Raw genomic sequence first — 15,992 nt, forward strand, 5'->3', positions numbered from 1 at the left:
CCCCACCCCGCCCCCATGTTTTATTTACTGGTGCCTGGGCACTGCCAGCCTGGTTTGAGTGTCTCTCCACAGCTCTGTAATTTCATCTAATGGAACGGACGGTCCCGGCTGTAGCCTAGCTGCTCTCCTGTCACCAGCAGACAGATTGTATCTGACGATGCGCTCACCCCTGTCCTGATCTGACATTGTACTGTTGCTTAACATGCATGAATGTTGTCTGTACGCTGATAGCTGCAGACTGACACCGTCAACAGGCCTCACATGTCCAGTTGTTAGCTTGGCAGTACAGGAAGCTACGCTTTATCAAAACACATTCAAATTAAAAACATTTTCTATAACCTGTCAAACTTTTGATTTTTCGTCAGAATTACTCCTCTAAAACATCAAAAAAATTTCAAGAATACATCTGTATTGTTCCCTGCTGAAGGCAAAAGGGCGATCATGTATTTCCCCAGACTGTTTCTTTATCTGTAGCGTTAGCAAAATAGCTTAAAAACCACTAGGCAGATTTTAATGAAACTTTCAGGAGCCAATCATTGGATGTGCCTCTACAACTGATTGACTTTTGAAGACAGTTTTATTCAATATGGCTGCCACAGCTAATTAACATTAGCTGGCACGAATTTGTTATCGCTGAGTTTTACAAATATGGAGCTAAAATTTGACGTGGTAGTAGCTGAGCGATATCACAACTCATCCTCAGCGCAACATGTAGTGAAACTGGTTGTTTTGGGGTTCGAGTATCAATTAATGCTGCTTAGAGAAAATTAAAAATGGTCAAGTTTCATAAATTCTTGTATTAAACCAATTTATTTTGAACATGATTAGTCATAGTATTGGATTCTCTGGCGCAGGAGTTTGGGGTCAACTCGCTCCCCTCGTCCTGCTCGAAGGTCAGAAGAAGTATGCAACAGCACCTCAGACGTTCTCAAAGTTTCAAAGAAAATGTAGAAAAAATGCTAACTCAGGTTAAACATTATTACTTTACAGTTCTTTGTGTGGGACGGGTATGAAAACGATGATTACACAGAGAAACTTGGTGAGTTAGAGGGTAGTTTGAGTTGGAATAAGGTTGGACAAATGTCTAGAGTTCACATTGAAGAATAAAGTACTAAATTTAACTGAAAACCTTGATCCTCTCAGGTGCGTCAGCCTCATCCATTTCCTGCAAACGATGCTTGAAACTTCCCTTTAGCCCACCCCGCTGTCACGCTGTTTTATTTCTTATAAAGATTTGTTTATACTAACAGCAACGTTTCAATAAAATGTGCTTTATCATAATAAAAATGACAGCATACAGTAGCCTAAATTAGTTACTTTGAAAGGAATGCATTATTCATTCTAAGAACAATCATGTAAGTCTGAGTCGTAACTTTGGCAGGTGTCTAAGTATATAATAACCCAGGACTCTGGTATCATTTTAAGGTGAGCCGAAACGTAATATTTAGGCGCAAAATAAAATGACAAAATAACACATCTTTGCCCGGTGGTTTGCACTGGACTTTGATAGCTTAAAATTAAAATTTCCCACAATTTCCCGAACAACTACACAAAATGAAAAGCTCCTTTGATGGAGCGCTGCACACCTAATGCTCTGTCAGTGTTTTCTCCCTGCTGCAATAAAGTTTTGTCCAAAACAATGAAGATGCTCTGGTCCTGGACAGGAAATGTCCACGGTGACACTTTTCCTCTGAGCCCTCCCTTTCCTCAGTGGACTCTCACAGCTCAGCTGTGTGGTCATCAGGAAAATACACTTCATTGTTTGAAAACATTTTTCCTGCAGTTTCCATCTTTCAGTAATAATTTGTGCTGTGGCGGTACGGTATATGTCAGCGCCTGCTTTGTTGCTTTTTTTAAATTAAATTGTCAACATTTTACAGTAATAGCAAAACAAACACTCCCACCCCGGCACCTACACATTACAAACTAATAAAAGACAGACAGGAGAAAATAAAAGTTAAGATAAAATGAATAATATAACAAATAAAATACATTTGATTCACACACATTCAAAATAATCTGACAATCTGTTCCTCTGTACATAGAGGACACTAAAGTTGAAAATAAATTTGTTCCATGCTGTGAATACTTCTATTAATCACTTTTTTTTCCCTTCTTTTTGCAGGGTGGTGGTTCTGGAGAGCCGGCCGACCGACAACCCCACGGCCCTGAGCAACCTCTACATTTTAGCAGGTCACGAGAACAGTTACTGATCCTCAGCCGGAGAGCAAACGCTTTTGGGAGAAACCTCCAGATCCGGACCTACGGCGAGCTTCTTTTGCGACGCAAAACATCCGTTTTGAGCCAATCACTGGGGAGGGGAGGGTTGTTGTTGTCGCTGCTGACCTTCGGTCCCACAGGTCAGTAAGAGGAGCCCCTTCAGTGTGCATTCATGAAGTAGCCTTACACCAGCAACACGTCCACTGTAGCACCACTCAGTACAAATAAAGAGGCTGGTTTGAACTGGAGCCAGAGAAACGAGGAAAGCTCAAACGGACCTTTAACAGTACCTAGCGTTTTTCTTTTATTTCTTTTCTGTACTGTGAACTGAGTTACAAACAAATTATCTAGAGGTATTATTGACAAAAGTGCCATTATAATTCACAAAACCTGTGATTGTGTTAGGAAACAATGGGAGAATAATCACGATTGTCTTTTAACATGTTGTAATCATAACCAGAAGGTTTGGGAGGTTTTCCAGTGAAAGCTTATAGATATGTTTAAACTAAAACCCATGAGCCTGGTGGGTTTGAAAGCAATATTTATTAACCTCGTCTTTATTCAGAGGGAATGTTTGGTTTTCATACGGTGATAGTGATGAGCTGCATGATGATTAACTACCTAGTGAACGATTCCTGAGCAGCTCTGGGTTATTTTTACTCCTTTGTAATATAGTTGTCTCCTGCCCTGCAGCAATTTTTTTAGAACTTTGATATAATGTACGCGTTTCTCTTCACCCTCTTCTTTTATTGACCTTTTACTTCTTCTTATTTGCACCATTTAAGCACTTTTGTACATTTTCTTTTTTTTTTATTTAAAATAAAATGACAAAATGAGGGACAATGCTAGGTTTCTATTAACATCTCTGCATTCCCCTTGCAAACTGTTTAATGTATACTTTTTTTTGTAATAAAAAAAAAGAGCTTTTAACGTGGTAACGAGCTGCGGTTTGTGTTGTGAGACGAGAGAGCGGCGAACGGGCGAGGATCCTCCCGGGAAAGAGGAAGACGGGTGAGTATTTGTTTCCATTATTTTCCCGTTTCGGCTCGCTCCCCTCTGACTTGACTGAGCTGCGCTAATTGGTCTCAGCGTGGCCGAGTTTTCCTGTTTGAAGCCGGCTGCGGACTGGTGGCTTTGAAGTAAACAGAGTTGTCTTTAACCAGATGAATGAAATTTTTATTTTTTTTTGTGAAAACGCTGAACGACTGCTGAAGAAAGAAACTGAAAAAGGTAGAACATCAGCTGAAGGCTAAAAGTTGCAGAATGGTGGCGAAAAACAAGCAAGATTTATGAAGTATTTGAAACCTTAATGTATTTCTACTGGGGAAAATATTTCTAAATACAGATAAATAATTCTAAATTCATTGGCTGGAGAAGCACTTCATAATCAGAGGAGATGGGAAGAGCCGGGAATTCTGGGGATGAGCTGAGGTCATGATGTCTGCTCCCACTCCTGCCCCAGGTTTAACTCAAGAAGTCAACCAGGATGCAGATGTTTGTTGCAGCTAGTGAGCTTGTTCATAAAATTTGGACCATTTAAGTGATAAGTTGAATGGTGAGATGTGTTAAGATTATATTCAGCTTGCAAAGACATTAGTTCTTTATACGTGTCTGGTTGTTTTGAAGTTGCCTATAAAGAATCTAAAAAAACAACACAATTAGATAAACTGGCTACTTTTTCTCGCTTAGAAATCATCACCTTTTAAAAGCCGCCATTGTTTCCCACAAGGTGGAGGCTGTGAGCTCTGGAAAGAAAAAATAGTTTGATTTAGTGATTTAAAGTCCTCTAGGAGTAGAAGTCTATCAGGACAACATGGTGGTCCTGGAATAGCGAATTTCTGGATATAAATGTTCATAAAGACTGAAGCGAGACAACAGAGTCATATTTACAGGTATGGAGACTGGGCAAGAAAAAGTGGTTTTCTACATCCCATAAATGAGTGTCCTGCAAGCAGATTATATCAACTTCGTGATGGCGTAGACCAGGGCTGTCCCGGGAGTTTTAGGTTTTTCTGCTCCAACACACCTGATTCAAACGGTTTAATCACCTCCTCACCAAATCATCAAGTTCTCCAGGAGCACGGCAACAAGTCAGCCATTTAAACCAGGTGTTTTAAAGCAAGAACACGTCTAAAACATGCAGGAGAGCGGCCCCCCTGGCGTAGACGGTTCAAATTGTTACTGCGTTTGAGTGGATCAGTTGCTAAATTAACAAATCTAAGATCTTCTACAGCTGAGCCATAAAGAGGCAAGTTTCGACACGTGATAAATAAAAGAAAGGAATGTGGGGGGCCATTGGGGGTTGTATTTTGAGAATTATAAACGTTTGAAAACCCAAAAGTTGCAGCACCCATCTTCTGAATGAGCTAAAATGGCACAAAGTTTGCAGAAGTTTGTTTTTAAAAAAAAAAACAGGAAAACAGTCAGCATCCACACTATGAGCCCCATCCTACATGTCTGTTAGTCCTTTTATAAAGTAGAACTGAGGCTGTTTTAATTTGTCATTTACACAGGTGTTTATTTTTCATTACTGACCTCATCATCAGTGAGTCTGTCAGGTGTGGAGCCTGTTTTCCTTCCTCTCTGTAGGTGGAGTCAGCTGTTCCTACGGGAACCAGGCTGGAAAATGCAGCTATGTGTGAAGGTACCGATGACGCTCGGACAGAAGCACAAATCAGGTGACCTCGCCTTCAAAATAAAAGTTGCTCAGCCAGTTTTGCTGTCATGGCGACACCAGCGGATTCACAGAGATAAATTAAAGACCTTGGATTGAAGGAAAGTGTGTCGCCCACCACCATTCATGTCAGAGTTTTAAAGTAAAGAGTTGTTAAACCTGAGAAGCCACGACTCTGTTTGATGGTTTCCAGCTTCTAGGAAATCCAAATGCTGTTTGAGGCTTTGAAGCAGCTGTTTACCTCAGGATGGCTGTGATGTGTGCAGCTTACCATCTCCAAAAAGGTCAACACTGTCAGAATTTTAGGATTCACTTTATTTGGTCAGAAATAAGTTAGTGACCATAAATGACCGTTTCTTTTAGTCTGACCATTTTGGCTCATTGGACCATTTGGATCTTTCTGGGTAAGCCTCAAATCGCACTCCACATCTGGTTTTAGTGGAAGAGGAAAAGGTGAGAAAAATCTAGACTTGTTTTAAAATGATAATGAGAGAAATTAGCATTTTCAGTGAAAATGAAAGGTGAATGCTGAGCTGAGTGACGGCTGGAATTTGATGAGGAAGTAAAACTGAATTATTAAAGCTAAATGATGTAAAACACTAGCTAAAAGTAGCAAAATGGTAGCTAGAAGCTAAATGAAGCAGATATCTTGCTAAAAATAACCAAACGCCAGTTAAAAGCAGCAGCGGGTTAGCTAAAAAATTAAAAAGTTACAAAAGGCCAGCTAAAAGTAACAAATCATTAAAAACTCCCAAGTGACAAAAGGCTAACTAAATGTCACTTAAAAGCTAAAAGTAATAAAAAAAATTCTAGCAGAAAGCAAAAAGTAACATAAGGAGAAATAAAGCAAATAAAATAAAAAGGCAAAATGTTTTGGAAAGAATAAAAAATATCTCAATGTATTTGCCAAGGAATTCTTTTTAAAATAAATATTTTTAAAAAATATCAAATTTACAAAAACTAAATGATGTTGCACCCATCTCAGAGGGTATGCACGTACTCCAGCTACCTATTTTTGCCACATTTTTGATTAAAACTGCTAAAGTAAGTGCTGGTTGTCTGTTAGCAAAATATCTTGGGACTCACGGGACAGATTCTTGGTTTTATTTGTATTAAAATCCTAATTGCTGTATAAAATAAGCTGTCCCCTTTGTACACAAAGTTAAAGCCTTATTTAAACTGACAACACAAAAACAGTTTTATTGAAAATCAAGTTTATCTTCACTGGACTGTGTGTAGAATGAAATTATTGCAGACGAGCAGATGTGTTTGTTTTATTTTGAAAGGCCCAGCAGGAACGGGGGAGGATGGTGTGCGACCTGACGCATGAAAACTCTGACTTGTTGCAGCTGTGGGAGCAGAGGATCTGTGTCCGTTTGCCCCTCAGGTCGGCTGGAGGGAGGAAGAAGAGGCTCCTGCACAGACACATCTGCAGTCTGCAGACGGGTAAGTTTAAAGAGTTCATCTTATTCTGCACACATTCTGCCCATCCTGCAGCCAAGCGTTCTTGGAAATCTGCTTCTGCTTGCGTCCTGAGGAGATTTCTCTTCTTCCTTTGGATCGTGGGACTGCTCATCATATCTAAAGTTCCAATCTGAAGCATAAATATATTTAAATTATTTCTCATTTGTTAATTATCTCTTGTTTCTGCTTGCCAGTGCACCGCTTTGTTTTGATTTATCTTATTGCCCTAACTGTTTTCACTCTTGTATTTGTTTTGCCTCCGGATTCCTGCAGGGAAATGACCTCATAGACTTTGCATTGCAAATGCTTCATTATGCAACCAAACCGTAGGGAGGCAGGTGTAGTGTTCCCTCCACCTGGACCTTTTACAGCCTCTTTAGGAGGTTACCTAAACATTTTGATCCCTGCAGCATCTGCTCGTATTTACCTAAAACATGCAGGCGATTACTTTTATCACTGACGCAGAGGCTTATTTCAGGGTTTAGGGTTAATCCTGAGACGGCGTTCACGCTGTTATTTTCCTGCTTTTAGTTTCTTCTGTGCGTTTGTTGCAATCAAACTACTCCTGCGTCACTTTGTGCTGTTTTAACCTTTCATATACCAAAACACTCAACTTGATCAGGAATGGTGTGCTATGACGTTTAGTATTTCTAACTTTTATACTTTTTGAGTTAATTAACTTTATTTACATTTTTTTCTCTCAGGAGAACATTGAGATCTCTTCAGTTTCTTTGAAAACATCTTTCTCTTATTGTGCTTCAGCGAACTGGTTCTGTTTTTCCTCTTCCTATGTTCCTTTTAGCTTTTAGCTACTGTCCTGCTAATTTGAGCTTTTAGCTCTCTCCAACAAATATCAGTGAAATCTCCGCATTTCTGCAGGAAAATGTCATTTCTGTAGCTCAGTTTTCAGATTTATAATGGTGAGTTTTTCCTCTGTTGTGGATGAATGGGTGAATGACTGACTGTAGTGTGATGCACTTTGGGGTCCTTGGACTAGATAAAGTGCTATACAAGTGCAAGCCATTTACCATTTATAAAGCTGCTGGTGGTCAGATTCCTCCAGTCTTCCTGTTTCCCTGTTTTTTCCCCGCCTGCCCTCCTGCACCTAAAGCCTCTCACGTCGCTTCTTGTCTTCAGACAGACATGGAGAAGTACGAGAGGATTGGGAAGATAGGAGAGGGCTCCTACGGCGTCGTCTTCAAGTGCCGAAACAAAGACACGGGACAGATTGTGGCCATCAAGAAGTTTGTGGAGTCCGACGACGACCCCGTCATCAAAAAGATCGCCCTGAGGGAGATCAGGATGCTCAAGGTACCGACACGATCTGCATCGAGACACTGGGCGTCGTGACTTTGAACAAGTTGATATTTATTTTTTTAAAAAGCAGCTAAATGTCAGTTCAGACTCTATTTTTGATTTCCCCTTGAATAAAAACCATAAACACTGCATCTCTTTAGACTTTAGTGTTGAAATCAGGTTTTGTAATCCACAATTATCAAAGATGTGCTGATGCAGTCGTGTTTTAATTAGTCATGCAGAGGGTGGGAGTGTTAGCAGCCAGCTGGACAACAGGAACTCATACATAGAGCGGTTGTCGGGGGCAACAGCATGTTTACTACCGCCTGTTTCCTGTTTAGTCTGTTTGATGAGAGGAAAAGCACAGATGAGACACTGCAGACAGTTTTGTTACGTGGATTATTAGTTTTAATTGGAGACATTATGCTCTCTGATGTTTATGTCCTCTGTGTGTGTGTGTGTGTGTGTGTGTGTGTTTCAGCAACTGAAACACGCCAACCTGGTGAACCTGATCGAGGTGTTTCGCCGTAAGCGGAAGCTTCACCTGGTGTTTGAGTACTGCGACCACACAGTTCTCCACGAGCTGGACCGCCATCCCAGAGGGTGGGTGTGTCTCCGCCTCACGCAGGTTGTGCGGTGGATGAATTACAGAGCTGGTGTTTCTTACAGGAATGCATGTCGCCCACTGCCGGTGTTTCAGACTTGGAGTATCTTATGACTCTCAGCTACTACCACGGAAAATTTTAGCTCAATTTCTGCAAAACTCAGAGATATGGCCATTTTGGGGCTTTCTAAAATTGATTGGCTGTGGTGGCCGTCTTGAATTGGATTGATTCCAAATGGTAATCAGTTTCAGATATACATCCAATAATTTCTTTGTTGGAGTTTTATGAAAGCCTGTCCAGTGGTTCAGGAGATATTTTGCTAACAGACAGACTAACATGGATTCCGACGTGGACAAAACATTATCACTCTTTCACCTTCTGTAGCAGATGATAACTCGTATTTTACTGGTCTGATGGTGAGGGAAAACATTCAAACTGTGTCAAAATAAAAGACTGCTGCTCAGACTGCGTCTTAAGGTTAAATTGTGAGATTTGAAGTAATGACTGTGTGTGTGTTGTACGAGTAAATCAGAGCTGGGAGGGGCAAAAGAGAGATGTGTGCAAAGAACAGCAGGACTGTAACTCACTTTATTTAGATATTAACTCTGAATACATCAGTAACTTACCGTACTTCTGTTATAAAACAACAAGAGGTAATTGAACCTGCAGCTGCTGCAGAGAAAACAGGTCTTGAGTGAATGTTTGGTTCTGCAGGTAAGATTGTAAAAATGAACTGACCTGTCCAAACAAAGGCTCACCGAGCAAACAAAACAACTGAACACCGAGGCTCAATCAGCATCACCCACAGTCACACATACACACAGCTTGTTTCATAGAAATAAAACATAATATAGGCGTGAACCCTTTTTACTCTGTTCGGGTATTTAGTATTAAAGAAAAACTCTAAAACTGCAAAAAAAAACTGTCTAAAACTAGTGGAATAAAGTTCCTCAACAGAAAATTGGGAATTTTTTAAATACCTCATCATCTACTGATCATAATATCATCAACAGATTTCAAGAATCTGTAGAAATCTCTGAGCTCAAAGGACTGTAAGTCAGTGTTGGGTGTCTGTGATCTTGGGGCCCTCAGGGGCCCCTGCATTAAAACCAGGTCTGATTCTGTTCTGGACATCACTGCATGGACTCAGGAACACTTCCACAGATCATTGTCTGTAAACACAGTTCACTGTACCATCCACTAATGCTGCTTAAAGCTCTATCAGGCAAAGAAGAAGCCAGATGTGAACACCATCCAGAAACACTGCTGTCTTCTCTGGACCAAAGCTCATTTAAGATGGACTGAGGGACAGAGGAGAACTGATCTGTGGTCAGAGGAATCAAAATTTAAAATTCTTTTTGAAAACCACTTCCTCTGTACTGAAGAGGAGAGGGACCCTCCAGCCTGTTATCAGCGGATAGTTTAAAAGCCTGCCTCTCTGATGGTATGGAGGTGCATTAATGCTTCTGGCATGGGCAGCTTACATATCTGGAAAGGCACCATCAATGCAGTAAAGTATAAACAAGTTTTAGAACAGCATATACTTCCATCTAGATGATGTCTATTTTCAATACATATTTCATGAAGACGATGTTAAACCTCAGACTGCATCATTCCAGCAGCATGGCTTCATAGCAGAAGAGTCCAGGAGCTGAACTGACCTGCCTGCAGTCCAGACCTCTCACCATTAAAGACTCAGGACTGTTGAGCAGCTAGAATCCTCCATCAGACCAGAATGGGACAAAATTCCCTCTAAAACACACGTGTCAAACTCAAGGCCCACCGGCCAGATCCGGCCCTCCAGTCTGGGACAGATCTAGTCTCTGATTCTTATTTTGCTTTAAAAAACTGAGCCTAATTAGTGAAGTTTTCTCCTGACAGAAAAGCCAGAAGCCAACAATATATAGTTTTAATTTCTGTATGATCAGGTTTTTGTTGATGGTTTTAAAAAAAAAAAAAAATGTTTTAATGTGAAAAAATTCATTTAAAAGCTGAGTGAGGCGTAAGAAATGACAGCTAATGATGAGCTTTTTGAAGTTTGATCTATTTGTCTGTGTTCATTAAAGGTATGTTTGCTCTAAATTCTGTATAATCTGTAACTGGGAAAAGGTAATTGATATTTCTATATGAATGATTTGACATAATACATCTAAAACTAATTAATTTATGTAATTTTCAATAAATATTGATCATGATTGACCCTTGGCTAGGACCAAGTTTTTAATTTTGGCCCCCTTTCGTCACTGCTCTAAAACCTCCAGCAGCTGCTCTCCTCAGCTCCTGGATGTTTACAGACTGATGTTAGAAGAAGAGGAGAGGCTTTACAGAGGAAACATGGACCTGGAACATCTTTAAAGATATGTGTTGCTGCCATCAAATTCAAAATTACCTTTTTATCCAAAAAATACAACTTCCATTTAACTGTGAATAAAATATGAAATTATGAGATTTGCATATTATTGCATTCTGGCTTTATTTACATTTTACGTAACGTCCCAGCTTAGTTAGAACTGGGGTTGTATGTCACAGCACACAGTAGACTCCATCCAGCTCTAATGGGCTCAGCAGCCCTCTGTGGCATCCTCCCAGTGACGCTCCTCCAGCGCATCTTTAGGGAGCGTTCTGGCTGTCGAGTCCTCCCCCTCTGGGCTCAGCCTGTAGGCTGCAGGCAGCAAAGCATTCAGAGGACACAAAAGAGGAGACAACAACAAAGAAAGAGAAGGTGGAGATTATAATTAATTGTCAGTTGCAAGGCTTGAATTAGCCATTTCCACAGCAACACTGATAAATGACCACCCCTGAGCCAACAAAGCATCAATGTTGAACACCAGGGCAGATGGTGGAAACAGCAGGGCAAAGAAAACTAAAAAATACATCAAATTACAAGAAAGAAACATCTTAATTCAATTATTTAAACTGATAATTTTATGACACTGTATCACCCTCTTCTCAACCTTCTAAGCTTTATGTTTAAGAAATGAGGAAATGAGTTGGTTTTTTAAAAATCAACTTTGATTATTGGATAATTAGTTGCTTTCTTTAAAGTGTTAATAATTTGTAAATGTGTGTGGGCGGGGCGGTTACGTGTGTAGGAGGTCATCTGTGCACAAATGTGAACCTTTTATTCCCCGATAACAAGAACCTTAGATGGAGTTCAGCTGAAAATGTCTAATTATTTCTCAGCGCTGCCTTGGAAATGTCCAGGGGCGGTTTGTGTCTCGTTTGAAACAAAAACAAAGGAGATCCTCTGAAGCTAAACTGCTCAACTCTTTTTCTTTTTTACAATGGGACTAAAAGAGGAAAACACCTTGAGTTTCTCCCAATGTCAGCATCCTTAATATGCAGCTCCTGGCTGTAAAACATTTGTAAACCAAGTTGAAAAAGGACCATCCACAATAATAAAGATGGCCGAAGCGTTTCAGCAGTCTTCTGTTGTTCGGAGTTGAAGCTGTTTCGTTGTATTTATGAAGCCAGAGGCTGAGCTCTAAGGATGTGGGGCTCTACGCTCGATAGAAAAGTCCCGCCCACACACCCTCCAGGCTGTCAATCACACTATAACATGAGTGTAACGTGGCTCTTTTTCTTTAAGCCAAATAACTCACTAAAACTAAATGTGTGGGGAGAAAAATGCATATTTAAACATACAGCAGTGAGGTAAGAACTCCAACATTCAACAAAAATCAGTGCCTGAAAATAAAAATCTGAAGTGTATTTATATTTTTTAGACAGGAAAATCTTCCATTGGTTAATATGGAGGGGCGGGATTAAAAACTGTACCTTTGTGGCTTCAACTTCCTGCTTCCAGTCCTGTCTCTAGTTATAGTATGTCTAGATGAAAAAGATGCCATGTAGGTGCATTAATCATTGTTTATATTTTATACATATGTGCATGTATCTTTATGTATATTTTATCCAGCTTGTCGAACGTTAGCCCAGCCCTAAAGCGTAATGTTGATTTTTGTTTTGCTCTAAATTGTAGCACAATTTTGACAGAATTTAAAACTAGAAAAAGTGCTATCCTACAAACTGGATGGGATAAAAGGACTATCAGAAGAATACCTCCCAAGCAAAGGTTTTCCTATTTTATTGTGTTTTTTACTTTATATAATGTTGAATGTGAATTGTTTGTGGATGCTTTGTATGTAAACAGATGCAGAAAATGCCAACAAAAAGTTAAATGATAAAATGATATATCCAGGAAAACGGCATAAAAATTAACAGAACAGTAGCAAAAAGCTAAAACAAGCAAAACTGTAGCTAATAGATAAAAGAAGCAAAGAAAAACTAAAAAGCTAAAATTAGCTAAACTGTAGCTAAAAGATTAATTAGCTAAATGGTAACTAGAAGCTAACTGAAAGCTAAAACTAGCAAAACTTTAGTTAAAAGCTAAAATAAGCAGAACTGTAGCTAAAAGCAGAATGGAGCATTTTTTTTTTTAAATAGACCCAGTTTGTTGAAGCAGATTTCAAAGAGAACAACGTTATTGAAGGAATCTTTTCTAAATAAAGTTAAATATTTTAGTCTAAAAGTTACGATAAGCATGACTCATAGCACATTATGCAAAAAAAGCCTACATAAGAAACTATAAACGAGAAAAGAATTTAATCTTCAAACCAAGATGGAACCCTGTGTTTCTCAAGGATCGTTTAAGAAAGAAAAAAAGACAGATGTAACGTTAGAAGTAGATTTGTTATTTTTTGTGCTGATTTTGATTATAGGTAATTATCACCCACTGTTGAGAGGCAAAGGCTGATGATGATGTTTTTGCCCGTGTGTGTGTGTGTGTGTGTGTTCATCTGTCTGTCAGTTAGCAAAATATCTCATGAACGACTTAACAAATATGTTAATGAAACTCAGAAAATAATCCCTGGATGACCATTTACAACCAGCTAACATTTGGAGTCAACTCAATTCAAGATGGCTGCCACAGCTAAACAACAACACAAAAATGGCTACGGCTCAGCAAATTTGCAGACGCTGATTTGATGTGGTAGTAGCTGAGAGTCATCCTCAACCCAAACATCAAGCGCTAACGGATCACATAAGATCTCACATGTAGAGGTTTGACCAAAATGGCTCCGACTCCATCAGTTCTAAACCTAAATAGGTTTTAGTTTAGAACAAGCATGAAAGTTGGCGGGGGATATGCATTTTGTTATGGAGTGCCAGGCCATTAATCTGTACTGATTTTGCTTGTTGCTCCATTTGATCTGCAGTCAACAAAGTGCTTGCTTTAGATATCGGTCAGTTTTGTTACGGCCTAAGAAACAGACCAGATGCCGTTTTTTTGTTGTTTTTTTTTCCGAACAGCGGACGGTGATGATTCTGTTTTGCGTTCCTCAGAGTCCCGGAGCATCTCGTCAGAAGTATAACCTGGCAGACGGTTCAAGCCGTCAACTTCTGTCACAAACAAAACGTGAGTGAGCGCACACTTTCCCCCTCAGCTTGTTTTCAGATCCCTCTGTGCTCTCCTCCCTCCTCCTGCTCCCACCGAGCCCTCTGCTTTATGGCTCCTTTTTTTTTTAACAAGAATTCCTTCCCCCTGGCGGAGCAGCAGTTAATGTATTACCTAGACACAACAAATGCTACAAGGGCCCCTTTTTTAGTTTTCCTCACACAGCTCCTTTCTTCTCAGCATCTTAGATTTGTGGCCTTGCTTCTTCTTGTGATGGTGAAACGTCGCTGCTTGTGTTTCGGCAGTGTATCCACAGAGACGTGAAGCCGGAGAACATTCTCATCACCAAACACCAAGTCATCAAACTCTGTGACTTCGGCTTCGCCAGGATCCTCAGTAAGTTTGAGGAGCCGTTCAGCAGCTGCTGCTGTATATCACAGATACTGCCTGCCACTTAGGCTACGATCACACTGCAGTCAAACGCGACCCAATTCTGGTTTTTCATGGCAGTGTGAACGTGACAAATCAGATTTTTTTCATATCTGACCCAGGTCTTTTCAGTGTGTGGTACTGAATCTGATCCAATGTTTTTCAAAGTGACCACAGTGTGAACGTTCATGACGCATTTCATCCAAATTTTACATCAGATGAAAGGACGGAGGTCCCTCAGGTCAAAGTTTATTAACCTTTATTTAACCAGGCAAATCCCACTGAGATCTCAGATCTCTTCCTTAAGGGAGGCCTGGGCCGGAAGGCAGCCTAACATGCATGTGGGAGGAAACCGGGGGTGGCACTGAGGTACAGTGGTCAGTGCTGTCGCCGACCTGGGGCCTGTCTGGGTGGAGTTTACATGTTCTCCCTGTGTGCACATAGGTTTACTCCAAGGTACTCTGGTTTCCTTCCACAGACCAAAAACATACATGTTAGGTTTATTAGTAACTCTTAAAATTGTCCCTAGGTGTGAGTGAGAGTGAATGGTTGTTTGTCTATATGTCCCCCTGTGATGGACTTGCGAAACTGTCCAGGGTGTCCATCACCTCTCGCACAGAAAATGGATGGATGGGAGGAAACCCAAATATGAGGAGAATATGCAAACTCCACATAGAAAGACCCCAGGTCCAACCTGGGGTTTGAACCCAGGACCTTCTTGCTGTGAGGCAACAGTGCTGATCACTAAGCTGCCAAAAGTCCCACCACTCTTGGCTCAGACTCTGCATCCACACATGCCTCTGCTCAGAGGCAGCAGCCACAGCTCCAAAAAATAAAAAAGGTCATTGTTAACATTTGTGCTCTTTTTCTTCTCCGTCTTCTTTTATCTTTTACCATTTGGGTGTACAGCTGGCCCTGATTGGACAGCAACTTCAAAATCAATACACACACATGCTGACACTCGCAGCGTCCGTATCTACTTCTGTGAACTCGGCGTGCGGAGCGTGACGTCATATCTTCTTCTGAGCATGCGGGTCATTTCGGGAAGTGGACACTGTTCACACTGGAGTCTGATGGAGGTCGCATTTAAAATGTAATGTGAACGACAACGCAAAAAACCATTGGAATTGAACAATAAGACCTGCAGTGTGAACGTAGCCTTAGTGCCGCTCTGTGACCTTCTCAGTCTCCATTTTGGTCAAGTTGAGCCTTAGGGTGAATATTTGACACTGAGAGTTGACCTTTCAGGCCATAATTTCAGGAGTTGCATTAAAAATTAAATAAGTTAAAAAAAACTCCAATTAGATACTTAAGGATTTAACATGTTCTGAAAATAAAAAAATAATTGGTAGTTTTAATTGCCTGCCACTGAAGGCGCAATAATGCTTTTGCACATCTAATTATGTGCACTTGTGTGTTTGGTTGTTGTGTTAGCAAAATATCTCATAAACTCTTGGAGAGATTTTAATGAAACTCTCAGTAAGTATTCAGTGGATGAACAGCTACAACTGATTGACTTTTGGAGTCAACCCAATTCAATATGGCCGCCACAGCTACGCAACTTTAGCTAACACACTAAATGATTAAGTCGCTCAGTTTTACAGATATTGAGTTGTGGTAGTAGCCGAGAGTCCTCAGCACGTACTCTGAGCGTGAACACATCTGGCAAGATATCGTTACATCACATGACATAACTTTAGGTTAAGGAATTAACCCCGGTTCTCTGAAACATGAGTGAGGTATCTCACTATGGGACACGCCCCCGCGCCTGTCCCCCAGAAGCTCTATTACATTATGCCAGTCCTGACTGGCCGACAGAAGTGACGTCAGCTCCAGGAGGAGGGCTTCCTCCCAGCATAAATGCCTGACGTCACGCAAGTGATCTTCAGTCTTTTAAGCACACCTCTTC

At 40.5% G+C, this 15,992-nt stretch overlaps 2 protein-coding genes across 6 annotated transcripts in view; both read left to right on the forward strand.

The window, feature by feature from the left end:
* Positions 1-3,154, forward strand: part of map4k5 (mitogen-activated protein kinase kinase kinase kinase 5) — a 52,692-nt gene extending 49,538 nt beyond the window's left edge. For both annotated transcript variants that reach the window (XM_025005905.2, XM_037977927.1), the window contains one exon: positions 2,126-3,154. In XM_025005905.2, coding sequence (XP_024861673.1) covers positions 2,126-2,213 — 88 coding nt within the window. In that variant the 3' untranslated portion in view covers positions 2,214-3,154. The remainder of the gene's footprint in view (positions 1-2,125) is intronic.
* A 194-nt stretch (positions 3,155-3,348) lies between these two features.
* Positions 3,349-15,992, forward strand: part of cdkl1 (cyclin-dependent kinase-like 1 (CDC2-related kinase)) — a 33,515-nt gene continuing 20,871 nt past the window's right edge. Inside the window, exons 1-7 of one of the 4 annotated variants that reach the window (XM_037977929.1) lie at positions 3,349-5,178; positions 5,258-5,347; positions 6,181-6,340; positions 7,496-7,669; positions 8,136-8,257; positions 13,603-13,675; positions 13,960-14,050. In XM_037977929.1, coding sequence (XP_037833857.1) covers positions 6,221-6,340; positions 7,496-7,669; positions 8,136-8,257; positions 13,603-13,675; positions 13,960-14,050 — 580 coding nt within the window. In that variant the 5' untranslated portion in view covers positions 3,349-5,178; positions 5,258-5,347; positions 6,181-6,220. Of the gene's footprint in view, positions 5,348-5,738; positions 6,341-7,495; positions 7,670-8,135; positions 8,258-13,602; positions 13,676-13,959; positions 14,051-15,992 lie in introns of those variants that run through there. The other 3 variants (XM_037977928.1, XM_025005915.2, XM_017415653.3) reach the window with 3 other exon arrangements.

Source organism: Kryptolebias marmoratus, linkage group LG10 (genome assembly GCF_001649575.2).
Source record: "Kryptolebias marmoratus isolate JLee-2015 linkage group LG10, ASM164957v2, whole genome shotgun sequence".
Taxonomy (NCBI): domain Eukaryota; kingdom Metazoa; phylum Chordata; class Actinopteri; order Cyprinodontiformes; family Rivulidae; genus Kryptolebias; species Kryptolebias marmoratus.